We start from the raw sequence: 17,604 nt of genomic DNA on the forward strand, positions 1-17,604 counted from the left end.
TTTCAAAATTAATAAATTAGATATTACTGGGCTAGTAGATATTACTGAACTAACTAGTTATTTAATGGTTACTTTCTTGGACCCTTTGCCACCTAGGAAAAGTACTGAAGCATGTAACAACCCATAGCTTCTCTTGCCAATCATGAGAACTAAAAAAAGAGAGGTAATACTGGAGATAGCTACAGTACTGTGTGCCAGCAAAATCTCCTAACTCAGAAGGGAACAGAAATACTACTGCTATTACAACTACTACTACTACAAATAGTAGTTGATTTGATTGACATCCTTTTAAAATTTGGGGCTTTTGGGGGGGTGGCTATTGGGTTGTTTTTATTTTGTGGTTTTATATTTTGATTTTATTCTGTGAACTGCCCTGAGACCTCCGGCTATAGGGCAGTATATACAATCAATCAATCAATTAAAGAGCAGGGGTGGGTGGGTAGCCCCCAACCCAGAGACCTGATCCAAACCCCCAGATTTTTCAGGCTGTTCCAAGCCTCCCAATGATTTTAGTAGTAGTGGCAAAAAAGTAGGCAGCAATAAGGGAGGCAGAAAAGTTTAAATGTCACCGTCCAGCCCGGCAACTGGATGGCTGTACAAATTACCAGCTTCCCCATACTGACGGTTGGTTTGATAAGCACAGAGGGACCATTAAGTGCACAGATCAGCTGAGAGGGGAAGCTCAGTGCCTATATGTGTAAGGTGATACACCCACTGCTGGCAATGCCCCACCCCCCACTCCAAGGGTAAATGCACCCCTTCGACCAAAAATAGTTAAGCACTCCTGAAACACAGCATGAGCATCCAAGAAAGAAAACCTGAGATTTACTTGGGGATAAACCCCTCCAGACAAGTCTGGCTTATATGAAAAGAATGTACCCATGACCTAAGTGAGGAAACCAAATTAAAGCAGTGATAGCAAAGCTAATTGAAAACAAAGGGCTCTATAGAGTTGGTTTGGTGTGCTAGCTTACCAGCCTCCCTCCATTTAAGAGTAGCTTATTCCTATGCTGCAAGCTATTCCCCAGCATCCAAGCATACCTGCTCTTGGTATTCCATTTTGCTTATCAGTTGCCAATACAAGAAGTAACTGTGGTGTTTACAAAAAGGGTGCTGGGAAATGCACAGCCCCCAAGCAGCTGCTGAAAATGGCAGAGAATGCTCTCAGCAACCAATGTGAGTGTAAATGGAATGTGACAGCTGACAACTGGCCCCTGCAAGTTTCAGGGAAGGGTAGCAAGTTAAGTAGTGAGAAACACTTTTCCAGAAACCGTATACACTCCATTGAGTTTTAAACTGTTTTACTTTATAAAATAGCATGGGGGTACCACTTGTGGGAGAAGTGCTATGAGCTCCCCCTTCATGTAGACAATAACAAAGAGGGATGCCTTATGACAACTGTATATAATACTAATTTACCTTCAAGATACCATGTAAGGCAAAAATCCTGCTGAACTCTTCCTTCCACCCCAGCCACCATGGTCAGTGAAAATGGGAGCTGTTGTATGTAACCATCCACAGTGGATTAAGACAGCTTGATTGAGGAGGATCAACTACCACCAGAAGAATTTGTCATAATAAAAATAGTGATAGATATCTTCCCTTTAAGAATTTATTTACAAGTAATTGAAAAATGTACAGTTTCTTACATGGGTTACTTGTGCAAAGTTGAACAGATCAATGTACACAGAAGACACTGGAAGAGCAGACAAGCACACCGACAATATCCTCCCACACTGCTGCCTAAGGTATCCAAAATGTTTGATCTGAGCTTTGCTTTACAAAAATGCTTTTGCAAAGGCAGAACTTGTAAAACCGCACAGGGGTGGGGGTGGGGGAGGAAAAAAATGAAGCATACAGTAGCAGCACTTTTGGCCTTGCTACTTTTTTCAATAACATAACAGTAGCTTCTTGATATCTTCTCAAGAGCTGTTTGGATTAAAATTATTTAAGGGAAATAAAGTTCTTTTTGAAGCACTTTGGTTGTTCCGCATTCTCTGTCCTCTTTTACCATTAGTAAAGTTATTGTCCGCCCCTGTCCCATAACCATGTTCAAAAGCTTCAAAAACAACTAGGCAGAGTCCTACAGAAAAGGATACCTAGCACTTAACCTTGAATATGTTACCACACACAATGATAGATCGCTTTGTACATGACCCATAGAGCAGACTGCAACCCCCTTCTGTCCCTCCGCCCCCGAGCTTGACATAATAGTTCATTTCTCAATTCCAAATGCTTTCATCACATTTCTAAACCGGGGGGGGGGAACTAGGGGGGAAGATAGAGCAGCAGGGAAATCTAGTTCTTCACACAGTACTTACAGATGCACTGAAGTTGATACCAGCAGTTAAAATGCTAGTACTTGAATCATACTTAAAAATGTATACTGTATATAAATATCCCCTTTTTAAAATCAAGCTACACGTAAGCATCACCGTGTATAACACAATTACACTTAAAAGCTTAGTGTCCACTACAGAAATGCACAATGCTGCCCTAAGACTGGAGATGGTAGATCACAGACAGTGGAATTCATCCTTAAGTAATTCTTTCACAAGTAACCCAAGTACGGTACATTTGACCTCAAGAGGGAGGGGAGGGGGTGTTTTCTTATGTCCAAGGAGAAAGAAGCTTCAGCAAGGGTGGGTGGCAACAGCACAACAGCTATTTTGCTTTTCAAAGTAAATGCAGTGATGCTAGGAGGAGGAGGAGGAGGAGGATGACTCAGACACTTCATACATATATTTTCCTCATCAGAGTGTTCATTTGCATCATCCAGGGTCAACAGTCACGCCAACTTTGTTCTACTATTGCAGAAACCCGTTTTTCATATTCCCGCTTATTCTCTTGGTATAGTTGAGCTGCCTGGCTGTTTGCTGGACTGTTTGGATTAGGCTCATCCAGTAAAGACTGTTGGGGGGCGGGGAGAGAAAAGAAAAGATGAATCAGGCTTCATAATGAGATTTCACACAAGCAAAGTGATTAATTCAATGTAGCAAAACAGCGACAGATGCCATGTATATTAGGAACATATCTTGACTATTTCAAGCCCCCTGCTTAGCTTGCACCTTTCCCATTGCTTTTAACACAATGACATGGACTCTGCAGAGGTACAAGTTACATGATTAACAATTTGTTTTGACAGCAAAGCTTAATGTGTACAGCAAGCCACTTCTTTAAGCCTATATAGGACTAGACTCAGAATCAACTCCGATGGACTGTTCTTCCATCATTCTAATGGAGAATGGGACAGGGGCTTTTGGTCTGCCAACAGTCATCTTGCATTGGCTTCAGGCAAGACTTTGATGGTGAATGACAGAAGTGCAAAAAGCAATGGGAGAAGTACACTCTGAACTGTAAGAATACAGCTCTGCTACACCAAATACACCTAAAAGCACAATGGTACAAAAATAGACTAAATAGAATTACCACCACTAGAAAATGATGCAATGCTTTTTAAATGTATAGCTGTTTCAATTTGTGAAGCCATTTGATCTTTTTAAGTACACTTGTGAATACAGTGGATAATAATCACTGAGAAATAAATATGCATTTCCATCTTTCACAAACCAATTTACAGATATAAAAAGATGGATCATAAATAATGATGATGGAATCCCATGGCAGAGAGAGGTTTCCACCTTAGTTGTTATTACACTGTTTCAAACTGTATTAGCAAGATCATCAGTAGCCCTGATGTTACCTGTATGGATGTTAAGATGGATGACACATCATAGGTAGGACTCCAACGGTTCTGAAGAATATCCAGACATATACTACCATCTGCATAGACTACAAAAGGAAATTAATGAGTTGCATAACAAGAATCAGTGCCTTCAAGTTTCTTTTGCTATGTTGTCACTCCCAGCTAATTATCAACATTTGCTGCATAACTATCTTAAGCTGCCCACAGAACAAGCCATCTGACAGCTTGTGCCTCAAATACCTGATTTCAACAAGTTATGAAACAGGCCCCTGGTGAAATGAATTTTTAAAGTTCACCTTGTTCCACCAACACTTCCTCCTTTATAACCTCACAACTCTGATTATTAAAATGTTCACAGCATGGCATTTCAAGAAAAGGTTTAAAGAGCAGTAATGTGTCTCCTTTCAAAGATCTATGAAAGTCACCCTAGTGACAGCATGTACCCCATTGCCTAATGTGAACTTTCCAAGGTAGGATTTAAAATTCTTCATAAAGTGGGCAAGATATAAATGCAAGATGTCAAAATCATGTTAAAATAAAGTCATTAAAAACTCATTTATAAAAGCATCAGCAGCTGTAGGAGTGCTACAAATTTAATTGGGTGCACTTGGTTAGTGACCACAAGAAAAGTTTCTTCATGGTTCCATCAGAAGTCATGTAACCAAAACAGAAGCAGCAGACAAGAACTAGGATTATAAGGAACCCTAAAACTAAGCAAGTATTGCTATGAAGTAGATCTGGTTTTATTTAAATATGTTCCCCTTGCCTTTAAAAATTAAAGGACTCTACACCTTTGTGATCAAGGAAGTCACTGAGGAAAATCATCTGATTGCACTAGAAACTTGAGAGGCAGGTAGGATGGAGCTCAGCAACATTTAGCATATGGAGACACGGGGGGGGGGAAGAGTCCAAAATTTCCTTCAACTATCAGTATCAGGTCCACTTCTGTGACCACTACTGCAGTTAAGAAACAAATTGCTTCATTTTAGGTGGTACATACCATTTGGATGAAACATTTTAGACACAAATCTAACAGTAGGTGGCTTGTTTGGATATTCTTCTGTGAATTCTATGGTAAGCTTGAAAGTTCCTGCAATGGGGAGAGGCAAGTTATAAGTATCTTCTTCACAAATTGAAACTCCCTGTTCCCAATGGTCTCAAGTGCAGAAGCACCAACAATTTCACAAAATTCTCTTGGTACATGAGATTCAAAGATTAGTCCACCTTTCCAACAGCATCAGTGGGTCAGCCAAATGGCTTTAGGAAGCTCACAGCTAAAGCGTTACTGTTTATGTAGCACTGCAAATGTGAACATCACATTACAGAGTACAATTAGAAAGGCTCCTTCCCCACGGCTTATATGATCTGACACAAGGAAAGCAGCAGCAGTAAACAGAGGAAGATTTTGTTTTATTTCAGTTACGTGTCTTATGTGTACAATAAGACATGGGACCTAAAGAGTTGTGCCAAAGCCATCAAGGAAAAGGTGGATTCTGAGAGATTTGAAGGAAGACAGGAGTTCTAGATGGCAGTTCTAAGCATAAGAGGCACCAAGGATAGAGTGGGTCAAGGGAAGCTACAGATCTTGAGATGGCTGAGAGCAGGGAGGTGGAGTAGAAAAGAGCAGGAATATGTTGGGATATTAAGAGAAGGCAAGGCCATGACGGTATGTTGGATCCAGGCATGGGCAAGAAAACTGTACAAATTTAAGAAAGACCATTATGTGATCAGAATAACTAGGGATGTGAATGCTGCCGGTAGAAAAGTGCTAGAAAGAGGACTGAGGAGAAGGCCACTATAGTCAAGGTGAGAGGGCATGAAAAGGTTTTCATCCAAGGGATATATTTGTAACTGTCACAGAAGATGCGCTGCGACTACTCTAAAGTAACGACTCTCCAGTCCGTTGCCTTTTCATGCTTTTATTGTGTGCAGGCTATTTACAGTGCTAGAGCTGTACAGGGTACATGTTCTCAGTCTGACCCAGAACCCTGGAATGGCGCTTCCCGCGTTTTCTTCCAACATAAGAGTCTGGGCACCCCAAATCTCCTTCCGCGTTTCCGCCGGCGTAATTCCGGAACCGGAGGGAAAAAGGGTCTCCTTTCCATGTTTTCCTTCTCCCCCTTTTCCCCCGCTCTCTCTTCCTCTCCCACGTGTAGCAGCGGCTCTGCTATCCTGCCAGAGCCCTGTTCCCTACTTCCTCTTTCCCCACTGGACTCTTCCCCCTCCCCACTGCCTCCACTGCTGGTGGAGGAACTGCTCCTCAGGATGGGGGGGGGGTTCTGTACTCTTTTCCTCTCACATCCACCCCCCCTCCGCTGCTAGCAGATCGTCCACCCTAGGCATCGGGAAGGCCACCGGTTCCGTCAAGGAATTAATTCGCCTATAATCCACGACGAGACGTTTCTGGGGCGTGTCCCTCTTGTCCACCCAGAAGACCGGACTGCCCCCTGCTGCTTTGCTTTCTCGTATGAACCCCCTCTTGAGGTTCTTGCCGATGAACGCACGCAGGTCTGCCAGCTCCTGATCTGACATGGAGTACAACTTCGCAGGTGGTAGAGTGGCCCCAGGCAACAGGTTGATCTGACAGTCAAAAGGCCTGTGCGGGGGCAGGTGGTCGGACTCTGCTTCGCTGAAGACCTCCTGCAGGTCCCAGTAAGGTTTGGGGATGGCTGCCCCCCCTTTTATCTGCATGGTCGCCACCGTGGCTAGCGGAGGGCCCTCCTCCGGTTGGTGCTGCAGGCAGTGTTCCAGGCAGTAGTCTGAGCCAAACGTGAGGCATCTCTGGTGCCAACTGATGGACGGGTCATGGCGCGCTAGCCAGCTCATGCCCAGTACTATGGGGGGGGGGGTCTGAGAGGGTGGTGACGTTGAACGCCAGTGTCTCTGAGTGCCTCCCTTTCCCCACTGGACTCTTCCCCCTCCCCGCTGCCTCCGCTGCTGGTGGAGGAACTGCTCCTCAGGATGGGGGGGGGTGTTTCTGTACTCTTTCCCCCTCCCAGTAACATTCCCTATTTACGGAGACAGCCATCCTTCATGTACCCCAATACATGAGTTATGAAAGATATAATGCTTCTGAACATGTACCCAAAACAGACTTTGTTTATAGGAGTAGCTTCAAGAAAGTTCTTAAGTAAAGGGTACTATTTACACGGTAAGCCTAGTCACTACTTCAAGGCAAAGTGCTTAACTGCAGCTGTCTTATCTTCTAGCCAAAGTTTTTCTTCTCCTACACACCTATCCCCTTTCTAGAAAGGGTGACTGATGGGGAGGAGAAGGACTTGACATCATTCTCTCTCTGAAACAGTTAAAATTGTTTTGTTTTAATACTTACCATCTTCAAATGGGGTTCCCTCAGGCCTGAAAGAGGAGAGAGCATGTCAGCATCTTACATTTGGCTTAGCAAAGTTAGTTCATTATTTAACTGGCACTCAGCCTTTACAGTATGACATGTAGCTTAATCCATGCCCAGCACAGAAACGGGGGTCAGAATGAGCAAGGCTTAAGGGCTTTAGAACAAGAAACAAAGTTTTAGCAGTTTCACAATTTCTACACCTGGGTAGTTTTACTTGTACAGTAAGTAAAACTGACACCCATTCCCATGCTGCTGCCACCTCTAATTCTATTCTCAGCCTAGATGCTATCCAGGACAAATTGTGGGGGTGCCATCCCCAAAGTCTCCATAGCACTGTTCATTTAAAAATGACAGAGCTAAGGATGCTGCACACATGCTGCTGCTCACTGTCCCCAACTCCAGGTTTACTGGTATTTTTAAATTTAATATAGCAGCAGCACAAGGGTTGTGCATGGCTTGGATCTGATGGCAACCAATTTGCCGCAGGTGACTGGACATTTACTCAGAAAATACTTCCTCCCCTGAATAAAAGAACACAACACTCAGTAGATTCAGGGTTTTTGCTCAGTTTGCTGACGAACCTGAAGATTGCTAGCTAATCAAAAAAACAAAAAAACAACTCCTTCCAGTAGCACCTTAGAAACCAACTAAGTTTGTCATAGGTATGAGCTTTTGTGTGCATGCACACTTCTTCAGATACTGCTAGCTAATGTTAATATGTATAACACATTACAAAGCAACATAAAAGAGAAATATCCCTGCCCCGAGGAAAGCAGCGTAAATTCTGTTGGGGAAGGCAGAGACAAATGAAACGGGAAGAATATGAACAAAGCAATCCCACATAGAATCACAGAATTGTAAAGCTGGAAGTGACCCTGAGGATCATCTAGTCCTACCCCCTGCAATGCAGGAACATGCAGCTGTCCCTTGTGGGGATTGAACCTGCAACCCTCACATTATCAGCACCATGCTCTAACCAACTGAGCTATGCACTACTGAAGCACAATTTCTACAGGAGATAAAATGAAAGAACAATACTCCCAAAGGCATGAAAGATATTTCCTACCCCAATATAGTGTTTCCCTAACCTTTAAGGCAAGGCAAGCTTAGTATCCCATGCAGAAAATAAGGATTTGTTTTTTTTTGGGGGGGGGCACTAGGGCTTGCCGATCAGAAGGTCGGCAGTTCAAATCCCCACAACAGGGTGAGCTCCCGTTGTTTGGTCCCAGCTCCTGCCCACCTTAGCAGTTCGAAAGCACTTCAAAGTGCAAGTAGATAAATAGGTACCGCTCCAGCGGGAAGGTAAATGGTGTTTCCGTGCACTGCTCTGGTTTCGCCAGAAGTGGCTTAGTCATGCTGGCCACATGACTCAGAAGCTGACTGCGGACAAATGCCGGCTCCCTCGGCCTATAGAGCGAGATGAGCGCCACAACCCCAGAGTTGTCTGCGACTGGACCTAACAGTCAGGGGTACATTTACCTTTATTGGGGGGGGGGAATCATTCAGACTTTTTGAAAAACACTTTAAAAATGGGTAGAGAATATGTGAACCCTCTAGATATTGCTGCAGTACAACTCGCACTGGCCATGTGGGCTAAGTCTGAGGGAGTCCAACAACATCTGGAAGGGCACAGATTTACCCACAATATAGTAACTGCATTCTGCTTTATAGCTGAAGCCCTCAAAGCAGGTTTATACAAACTAATAAAAGCTTTTAAAAAACTAAAAAATGTATAAACTAAAACCATATTGCAATCAAAATATTACCATGCTTCCCCTATTTTAAGCCGTAGTCATAAAATAAGTGGTAGCAGGATTTTTAAGGATTTGTGAAATATAAGACATACCCCGAAAATTAGACATACCTCCGTCTCGCGCAGAGCGAGACCGCTGAGCGCCCCAGCCAGCCAGCAGGACCCAGCACGCCGGCCGCGGCAGGAGGAGGAGGCGGCCTGCCGGGTCGGCGCCCAGCAGCGCCACGCCGGATTGAGGAGGCAGCCTGCCGGGTCGGTGCCCAGCAGTGCCGTGGTGGATTGAGGAGGCGGTGCTCTGTGCGGCGCTGCTGGGTGCTGACCCTGCAGGCCGCTTCCTCAACCCGGTACTCCACGCGGCAGTGATTGGCGCCAACGCAGCAGGCTGCCTCCAGGATCCAGCAGCAGCAACGCGACAGGAGGAGGAGGAGGCTTGCTGCGTGCCCCGAGCCCTGAGCCAGCGGGACCTAGCAGCAGCAACGCTGGCTGTGGTAAGGATGTACTTACAGAAATAAAAAAAAAACCCCGAAAATAAGCCATAGGCTTATTTTCTTGAGTAAAATAAATATAAGATGTTGTCTTAAAATATGGGAAACATAGTAGTAAGAAAAGCCTTGCTGAAAAACCAGCTCTTGACTACCCTCGATGGAGGTCACTCGAGGAGCTTTGGCAAGTTTTCTCAAGAGCAGGCTCTACCTAAGTTACTTCAGAAGGCAGAAACAGCACCTCCTCCTTGGACAATCTTACAGCATGTGGTGGTTGCTAAATAGGAGTGAGTGAGCAAGGAAGTTCCCTGGATATGAGAAGAAAAGAATTCTTGCTGCAAAATTGGGACAGGAATCAGCTCCACCACCACAAAAACAGGCTGAAGGGGGAGAGTTTCACTGCAGCTTTGCAAACTTGCATAATACAGTTGGATACAGAGGGGCTGTGTTTTTCTATCTAGCAGAGGGAACAATTCCTCAGCAGCTCAGGAGTTTCTCAATTAAAGATTGGTAAAGACAAAGAAACTGCACTCAGAAGGTATGCCCAGCACTACTGACTTTTCCTAAACTCCTACCCACTCAAACCTCTCCTGTACCTGCGATACATTGATGTATTTTTATTATCTGGACACATGGCCAACAGACCCTGGACACCTTCCACCAGATATTCAATGACTTTCAGCCCTACATTACAACCGCATCTATCCCAACTCTACAGACAGAGACTCTCACCTAAGAGATCTACAGCTAACCTTTTTAGAACTAAAATATCCGCCCGATGAAATTAAACAACAGATCAACAGAGTCAGACTGATACTCAGAGAGAACTTGCTGCAAGACAAACCCAAAAAAGAAAGCAAAATTTAAAAAATCCTTCAGTAGCACCTTAAAGACCAACTAAGTTTTTATTTTGGTATGAACTTTCGTGTGCATGCACACTTCTTCAGATACACTGAAACAGAAGAGCCAGACCCTTATGTATATTCAGAGGTTGGGAGGGAATGGGTGATGGGCTGATAGGAGTGGTAAACCTGTTGATGGCTGTTAACGACTGCTGATGACTGCAATAGGTCAGCTGTTTTATTACAGAAAATTTTCAGAAACAGACTGGAAAGGGAAGTTGCTGAATTGGAACTCAATAGCAAGCTTAAAACCATGGAGCCACCTGGGATGAACAAAGACATAGGATTCGTATCTCATTATGCATGATCAAGCTTTCTTTAGCGCCTCAGCCCTTGCTTTTCCCCCGCAGGACCTGTTTCAGTGTACATGTATCTGAAAAAGTGTGCATGCACACGAAAGCTCATACCAAAATAAAAACTTAGTTGGTCTTTAAGGTGCTACTGAAGGAATTTTTTTATTTTGCTTCGACTCAGGCCAACACGGCTACCTACCTGTAACCAAAAAAGAAAATAACAGAACACCACTACCGTAGTAATCACATACAGCTCCCAAGTTAAAACAGTACAACGCATCATCAGAGATCTACAACCTCTCCTAGACAATGACAGTTCTCTTTCTCAAACTCTGGTAGGAAGACCTTTCATTGCCTAGACAGCCACCCAATCTTAAACAACTCCTCACCTACAATAATACAACCACCAGGCTTAACATGGACACTGGTACCAGAGCCTGCAATAAACCCAGATGCCAACTTTACTGCCACATACAGTACACTCGGACAACACCATTACTGGCCCCAACAACATCAAACATACAATCTCAGGACTATTTAATTGCTCATCTTCTAACATTGTGTATGCCATCAAATGCCAGCAATGCCCTTCAGCTCTCTATATTGGACAAACAGGCCAAACCCTACTCCAAAGGATAAATGGACATAAATCTGACATCAGGAATCACAAGACAGAGAAACCAGTAGGAGAACACTTCAGTCTCCCAGGACATTCTGTACAAGATCTCAAAGTAGCTGTCTTATTACAAAAGAATTTTGGAAATAGAGAAAGGGAAGTTGCTGAACTGCAACTTATTACCAAACTTAAAGCCGTGGAGGGACCTGGCCTGAACAAAGACATTGGATTCTTATCTCATTCTACATGATAAAGCTATCTTTAGCCATCTCACCCCTTGCTTTTTCCTGTAAGACAAATTGCATTCGTTAACAGTCATCAACGAGTTTCCACACCTATCAGTCAAACACCCATTCCCACCACCCTCCTGAGTAATACCCCTCCCCACCCTTACACTATATATAAGGGTCTGGAGATTTCTGTTTCAGTGTATCTGAAGAAGTGTGCATGCACACGAAAGCTCATACCAATGACAAACTTAGTTGGTCTCTAAGGTGCTACTGGAAGGGGAAAAATTTTTATTTTGTTTTGACTACGCCAGACCAACATGGCTACCAACCTGTAACTATAACTTACAAAAGTTCACTACAAGCTAGCAGACATAATAGCCAACCATTGTTCCTAGTAGCCTGGCTTGCTTGCTTTCTGCACCACAAAAGGTAATCTATATACCTTCATAGCAGAGAATAGGGCTATAGGGAGGAGCAATGTTTCTACTGCATGATTTTAACAACCCTTTATTTCTATACTGAGGTGGGAAACCTGCATCCCTCCAGATGTTGTGGGACTCCATTAGCCCCAGCCAACATGGCCCGTATTCAGGTATGATGGGAGTTGTAGTCCAGCAACAGCTAGAGACAGTGTTCAAAACTCCTATTGTTCCAGGCACATTTTGCGACGGGGAACTTCATTAACGCAAGCAGTTTCTGAGTTCTGGGAGCAGTACTGAGCCTAAGATTTCAGATTAGAACTGCAGAGTGGAAGGAAAGGAAGACTTTTTCTGCCTTCCCACTTCCAGCTACTCTCCGAAGACTGGAGAAAAGACCCTCTTAAGAATATTAAGGGGGTGGGCAGAGGAAGGAATAGACCATGGGGAAATGAACATATTATTTTAGTTTCAGTTCATTCATTTTCAGCTTTGTATTTTTGTTATAAAAATGCACATCTAGACGTTCCATTGTAGCACCTATAACCTAGGTTTAAGGTTCAATTTAGCTCCTAGCTGTCATATCTCAGTTTCTAACACGGGCTAGGGGGGCACAGGTTTCCCATTCCTTTCCCAGACCAAGGCATTGAAAGCCCTCCAATATAAACATGAAGCCTGCAGTCTTTTGACCCTGCACTGCCAACAGCTTTTTAAAAAGCAAAAAGTTGCGCCTGGTGGGGTATATAGGGAGTTTAGCTTTGCTTGTCAACAAAATTAAGATTCCTGGTCACCACTGGCAACAACATTTCCACACCAACCCCAAGTAATCTACTTACAGGTCTGTCACAAGGATAATAGGGAGAGTGATAGAATGACAACCACATGTACATTCTAAAGCTCCTTAAAGCAGGGGGTGCCAACATGGTGCTCATGAGCACACATGTGCCTGCAGAGGCCTCTGGTGGAGCCCACAGGGTCCTCTTCTGCCCCCAGCAGAAATTGTGAATGAAATGGTTGTGAGCACCACACACACCACACCCTATTCTATTGGTTAGAACAGAATGCTTTTTTTTCAAGTCTATTTGTCCACAGGCCCAGAAAGGTTGCTGATCACTGCATTGCAGGAAGAGTTTTTTTTAAAAAAAAAAAATTCTGGCTATCACTAGATCTAGTATTTGGAAACTCTCTCACATACCTCTCAGCCTGGATATATAGCCTTTTAGCACTGTTGTGCAGACTAAAAACCAACACCTCCTGTCCTCCTTGGACAAGGAGCAAAATACGATTAAGAAAAACAGTTGCTAAACTGTCATCCCTGCAGAACCACACAGCCCTAACCTCCTTGGACAAAGAGCAAGGCAAGATATGGCAATGATAATCATTAAAGCAATAATTATAGCAGCACAAACACTCCACCCTGAGCACATTGGAAGGAGAGGAGCAAGATGCAACTACCAGCACAATAATAGTGATTACAATTGCTACACTTGCATTTTGATATATGCTGTAAGCTGCCCAGAGTGGCTGGGGAAATCCAGCCAGATGGGTGGGGTATAATGATGATGATGATGATACTATCATCTTTCTCTTCTTCATGGGATACAAGCTGTTGTTTTCTAATATAATAATAATTACAGCTAATATTCCTATGTTTGGGAATAAATGTATGCATATGCCTATGTTTGCGAAAAACAGATCAGTGACATCTTGATCCCTTGAAGGTGCAGCAAGGCTCAGGAGTTAATACGGATAAGTACTACTAGAAGTAAGTTTTATTATTACTATTTATTCAGTTTTTATACCATCCATCATCTGAGGCTCACAGAGCTGTTTACAATATAAAATACAAACATAATAACATAGCGACAAACAATAACCCCCCCCCAAAAAAAAACCTCACACAAGCAATTTAAAAGTCCACAGACTACTTAATTAGCCAAAGGGCTGGGGAAAGAGGAATGTTTTTGCCTGGCACCTAAAGATGTGGAAGAAAAGCGCCAGGTGAGCCTCCCTAGGGAGAGCAATCCACAAAAGTGGGGGCCACCACAGAAAAGGCTCATTTGCATGCTTCCACCCTCCAGACCTCTCCTAGAGGTGGGCACATGAAGGATGACTGCAGGGTCCAGACTGCAGGGTCACAGGGGGAGAGACAGTCTTGTAAGTATCTCAGTTATCTCACAAAATCTTAAGAGTTGGAAGGAACCTTGAGGACCACCTAGTCCAACCCTCTGCAATGCAGGAATATGCACCTGCCCCTTATGGGGATATTTTAAGGTTCTATAGGTCAAAACCAGCACTTTGAATAAAAGTAAAAGTAAAGGTAAAGGGAACCCTGACCATTAGGTCCAGTTGTGACCGACTCTGGGGTCGCGCGCTCATCTCACATTATTGGCTGAGGGAGCCGGCGTATAGCTTCCAGGTCATGTGGCTAGCATGAGAAAGCCACTTCTGGCAAACCAGAGCAGCACACGGAAACACCGTTTACCTTCCCGCTGTAGCGGTTCCTATTTATCTACTTGCATTTTGACGTGCTTTTGAACTGCTGGGACCAAGCAACGGGCGCTCACCCCGTCACAGGGATTCGAACCGCCGACCTTCTGATCAGCAAGCCCTAGGCTCAGTGGTTTAACCACAGTGCCACCTGGATAACTGGCAGCAAATAGTCATGCCAGGATCAGTGTCATAGGCTCAAACCCTCTTGCAACCTGGCCCTTGAATTCTTCAAAAACTATCTTCAGAGAAAGGGAGAACAGGTTAAATTTCTAGCCCTCTTTTTTCTTCTTCTGCCCGTCCCGGTCCCTCTCCCCAATTTTACCCTGAAAAGGGGGGGGGGGAGGCCACTTGCAGGTGGGAGGAGAGGGTCCAGCCCGGCCTACTCACCCGAAAATGACCGCGTTCCACACCATGATGTTGTTCTCCGAGGGAGCCCCGCTGACTCCCGCCGGGGGGTCCTCCTGAAGCCTTTTTTCGGAAGGAAAGGGACAAGGGACACCAGCAGCTCAGTGGCAGGAGTGACAGCGCCGCCTTCCCACCCAGCCTGCGCAAACTGCGTAGCGCCCTCCCCCCCATAGCTGCCAAGTTATCCCTTTTTTTAAGGGATTTTCCCTTATGCTGAATAGGCTTCCTCGCGAGAAAAGGGAAAACTTGGCAGCTATGCCCCCCGTTCTACGGGCGCCGCTCGCTCGCCTGGCCGCCTTGCGCAAGTAACGCAACACTGCCCACTACGCTAGCGGCGCAGCGCTCCCTCCACCGCCGCCATGTTGGATCACCTCACCACCTTCCTCGCTCTCCTGCCCGCTTCCCCACTTCGGGAAACCCGCCCTCCGCCCCGCTTACCTCTTGAAGTCCCGCATGAGGCGCCTCCGGGCGGGCGTGGACATCGCGGGGTCGCGGTTATAAATCACTCATACACACCAACCCCACCGGCCCCCCCAGGGAAGGCGGGACGGCGGAGGCGAGAGAGCGGGGCGAGGGCGACGGCTGGCAAAACTCGGAGCGATAGCGGCCTCTACCACTTCAACAAAGCGCGTGGGGGGGGGAAGAGAGACAAACAACGCGGCCCTAACTACGGCGGCGGAGGCTGCCGGGCAATACCGGGCAGCACCACGGGCAGCACCACTGCCGTTGCGAGGGGCGGCGCTCCGCGGGGCCGAGTCAGCTCGGGCTGTACCACTGCGCAGGCAACAGGGGGGCGAGGGGTGAGATGGGAAGCTGCGGCTTGTGGAGCGGGGGCGATACCACCGGAGGGAGGATGACAGAAAGAGTGGGCGGCGACGTAAAGCGAAGGATTCTGGGCGATACCAAATGGAAGATGCAGGTGGGGGGAGGAAGTCACCGCGGTGTGCAGCATAAGCTAACTGTTAGGTATACCTGTGTAGGCTCCTTCTCCTCCTCATTGGTGCGCAAGGGACTGGGAGCCGCGCCTCTGGGCGGGGCAGTTGTTTAGGATTACAGCATTAGGGGTCTGATCCTGCGCACGGCAGCTGGGGTGTAAGCGTCACAATTGTTCGAGGGAACATGCTCTCGAATAAGGAAAGGTGCCTAAGGAATGGAGCATTTGTGCTGCCATATGTCGCTCGGGTTCTCACTAGCTTATACTGTCACTATGATCATTAGAAGCATTAAGAAGAGCCTGCTAGATAAGGCGAAAAGGAGCCTTTCTAGTCCAGTGCCCTGTTCTCCAGGGTGACAACGTGGGGAAGCCTTCAGACAGGCTCTGGGCACAATATCCCTCTCCTCCTCCAGCAGCTTTTACAGGCTCAGAGACCTCAGGGATACATTAAAACAGCTGATTAACTCTTATGTAACTACAACAAGACAACCCACTATAACCTTATATAAATGTTTATTAGTAGCAAACCAGTTTGATGCACAGTTATTAGAGGAGGAATGGAATAAAGAGTTGGATATCTCGATCTCGACCAAACGATGGGAAACTTTTCACAGCGCCTTTTATAGACTCCTTTCAAAGATTCTCTCGGGAGTGGAAGTCATGTGCTTTAAATTTATTAGGGTGTGTATGCAGTTTCCCTGCAGCAGACCTTCCAAAAAAATAACACAGCCTATTTAATAAACAATGCAAGCTGGAAAAATATCCAGAAAAGGGCAATTGAAATGATCAAGGGGATGGAGCATCTCTCCCATGAGGAAAAGTTGCAGCATTTGGTACTTCAGTCATGCCACCTCCTGCTCACCTTTTCTCTGCACTAAAAAGAGGGCAGATGATAGAAGTTGATAAAATGATGCATTACCATGGAGAAAGTGGATAAAAAAACACCACCCGCTTCTCCCCACCCCAACTAAAACTTGTAGACATCCAATGAAGGAACAGTTGTTGTTGACATCTGTTTGTCTTGAGAGACAACGGAGTGTGCTTCCAGGGATGTAGTCAAACTGCTGTGTTAGCAGCACCAAAGGGCACTCTGGGGTGCAGTACTGGGCAGTGTGTATGGGGGTCCTTGGTTGCCCAAACACAAAGACCACCACCCTGACCTTTCTGATGTGGTCCAAAGGAAATCCAAGCAATACGTTTGGCACCATCTTGCCTGCAGGAATTGCCAAAAGGAGGCATACAAGGTACCACCCAACCGTCTTAGGAGCTCCACTCTGGATTTGTGTAGGGTTTACTCCTGAGCCTTTTCTTCTCCCAAAGATCTTCCGCAAGGCAGCGGAGGGTTAGGATCAGAGTTTTCCTTCTCCTAGAGAAGGCAGTGGAGGGTTAGGATCAGAGTTTTCCTTCTCCTTCTTCCCAGGCTGATGAGCCCCATCTGCCCCTCACTTCCCTCTACAGCAGGTGCAGAAACCACCTTCTTGACCACTGGACCCACGCTATTGGTCTTGTCCTTGCAATCTACTGGAGCCTGGCTTCACATGCAGAGGAAGTCCCTAACTCATCCAAGTTTGAGACCCATTGGCAACCTCTCTTGGTTTAGCCAGCCAGTCGAAGCTGTTCCCAGAGTGTGACCTACGGTAGCAGGCCCAAGTTAACCGTGCCCATTACTTCCAATGTTATGAGAGAATGATATATGATTGAATGCTATGCTATGCTTTAATGCTATGTATGCTTCCTATGTATGCTTCCTCTCATTGGTGTGCAAGGGACTGGGAGCTTCTCCTCTGGACAGGGCCCTTGTTTAAGATTACAGCATTAAGGGCCTGATCCTTTGCACCGCTACTGGGAAGTAAGCCGCACAAGTGATCAAGGGGGCGCGCTATCAAATAGGTGTGCGTAATAAAGAATGGAGCTTTAGTGCTGCCATTTGTCACTTGGGCTCTCACTTGCTTACTACCAACATTATCATGCCTTGGCCACATGCAAAATGGTAGTTCCCTGTAGTTCCTTCAGGGAACTGTT

General features: G+C 45.6%; 1 protein-coding gene across 2 annotated transcripts; it reads right to left on the bottom strand.

The window, feature by feature from the left end:
* Window positions 1-1,594: 1,594 nt before the first annotated feature.
* On the bottom strand, window positions 1,595-15,404 carry UBE2A (ubiquitin conjugating enzyme E2 A). Of its 2 annotated transcripts, XM_035113798.2 has the most exons (6): window positions 15,087-15,400; window positions 14,631-14,711; window positions 7,038-7,063; window positions 4,707-4,796; window positions 3,704-3,792; window positions 1,595-2,910 (listed from the first exon to the last, which is right to left on the bottom strand). In XM_035113798.2, exons 1-6 carry the CDS (start codon window positions 15,128-15,130, stop codon window positions 2,782-2,784), a joined length of 459 nt encoding a protein of 152 aa, XP_034969689.1. In that variant the 5' UTR covers window positions 15,131-15,400; the 3' UTR covers window positions 1,595-2,781. The 2 variants fall into 2 exon arrangements, with proteins under 2 accessions (XP_034969689.1, XP_034969690.1); XM_035113799.2 differs by lacking the exon at window positions 4,707-4,796 and having other exon boundaries at window positions 15,087-15,404.
* Between the last annotated feature and the right edge of the window lie 2,200 nt (window positions 15,405-17,604).

This window comes from Zootoca vivipara, chromosome Z (assembly GCF_963506605.1).
Source record: "Zootoca vivipara chromosome Z, rZooViv1.1, whole genome shotgun sequence".
Taxonomy (NCBI): domain Eukaryota; kingdom Metazoa; phylum Chordata; class Lepidosauria; order Squamata; family Lacertidae; genus Zootoca; species Zootoca vivipara.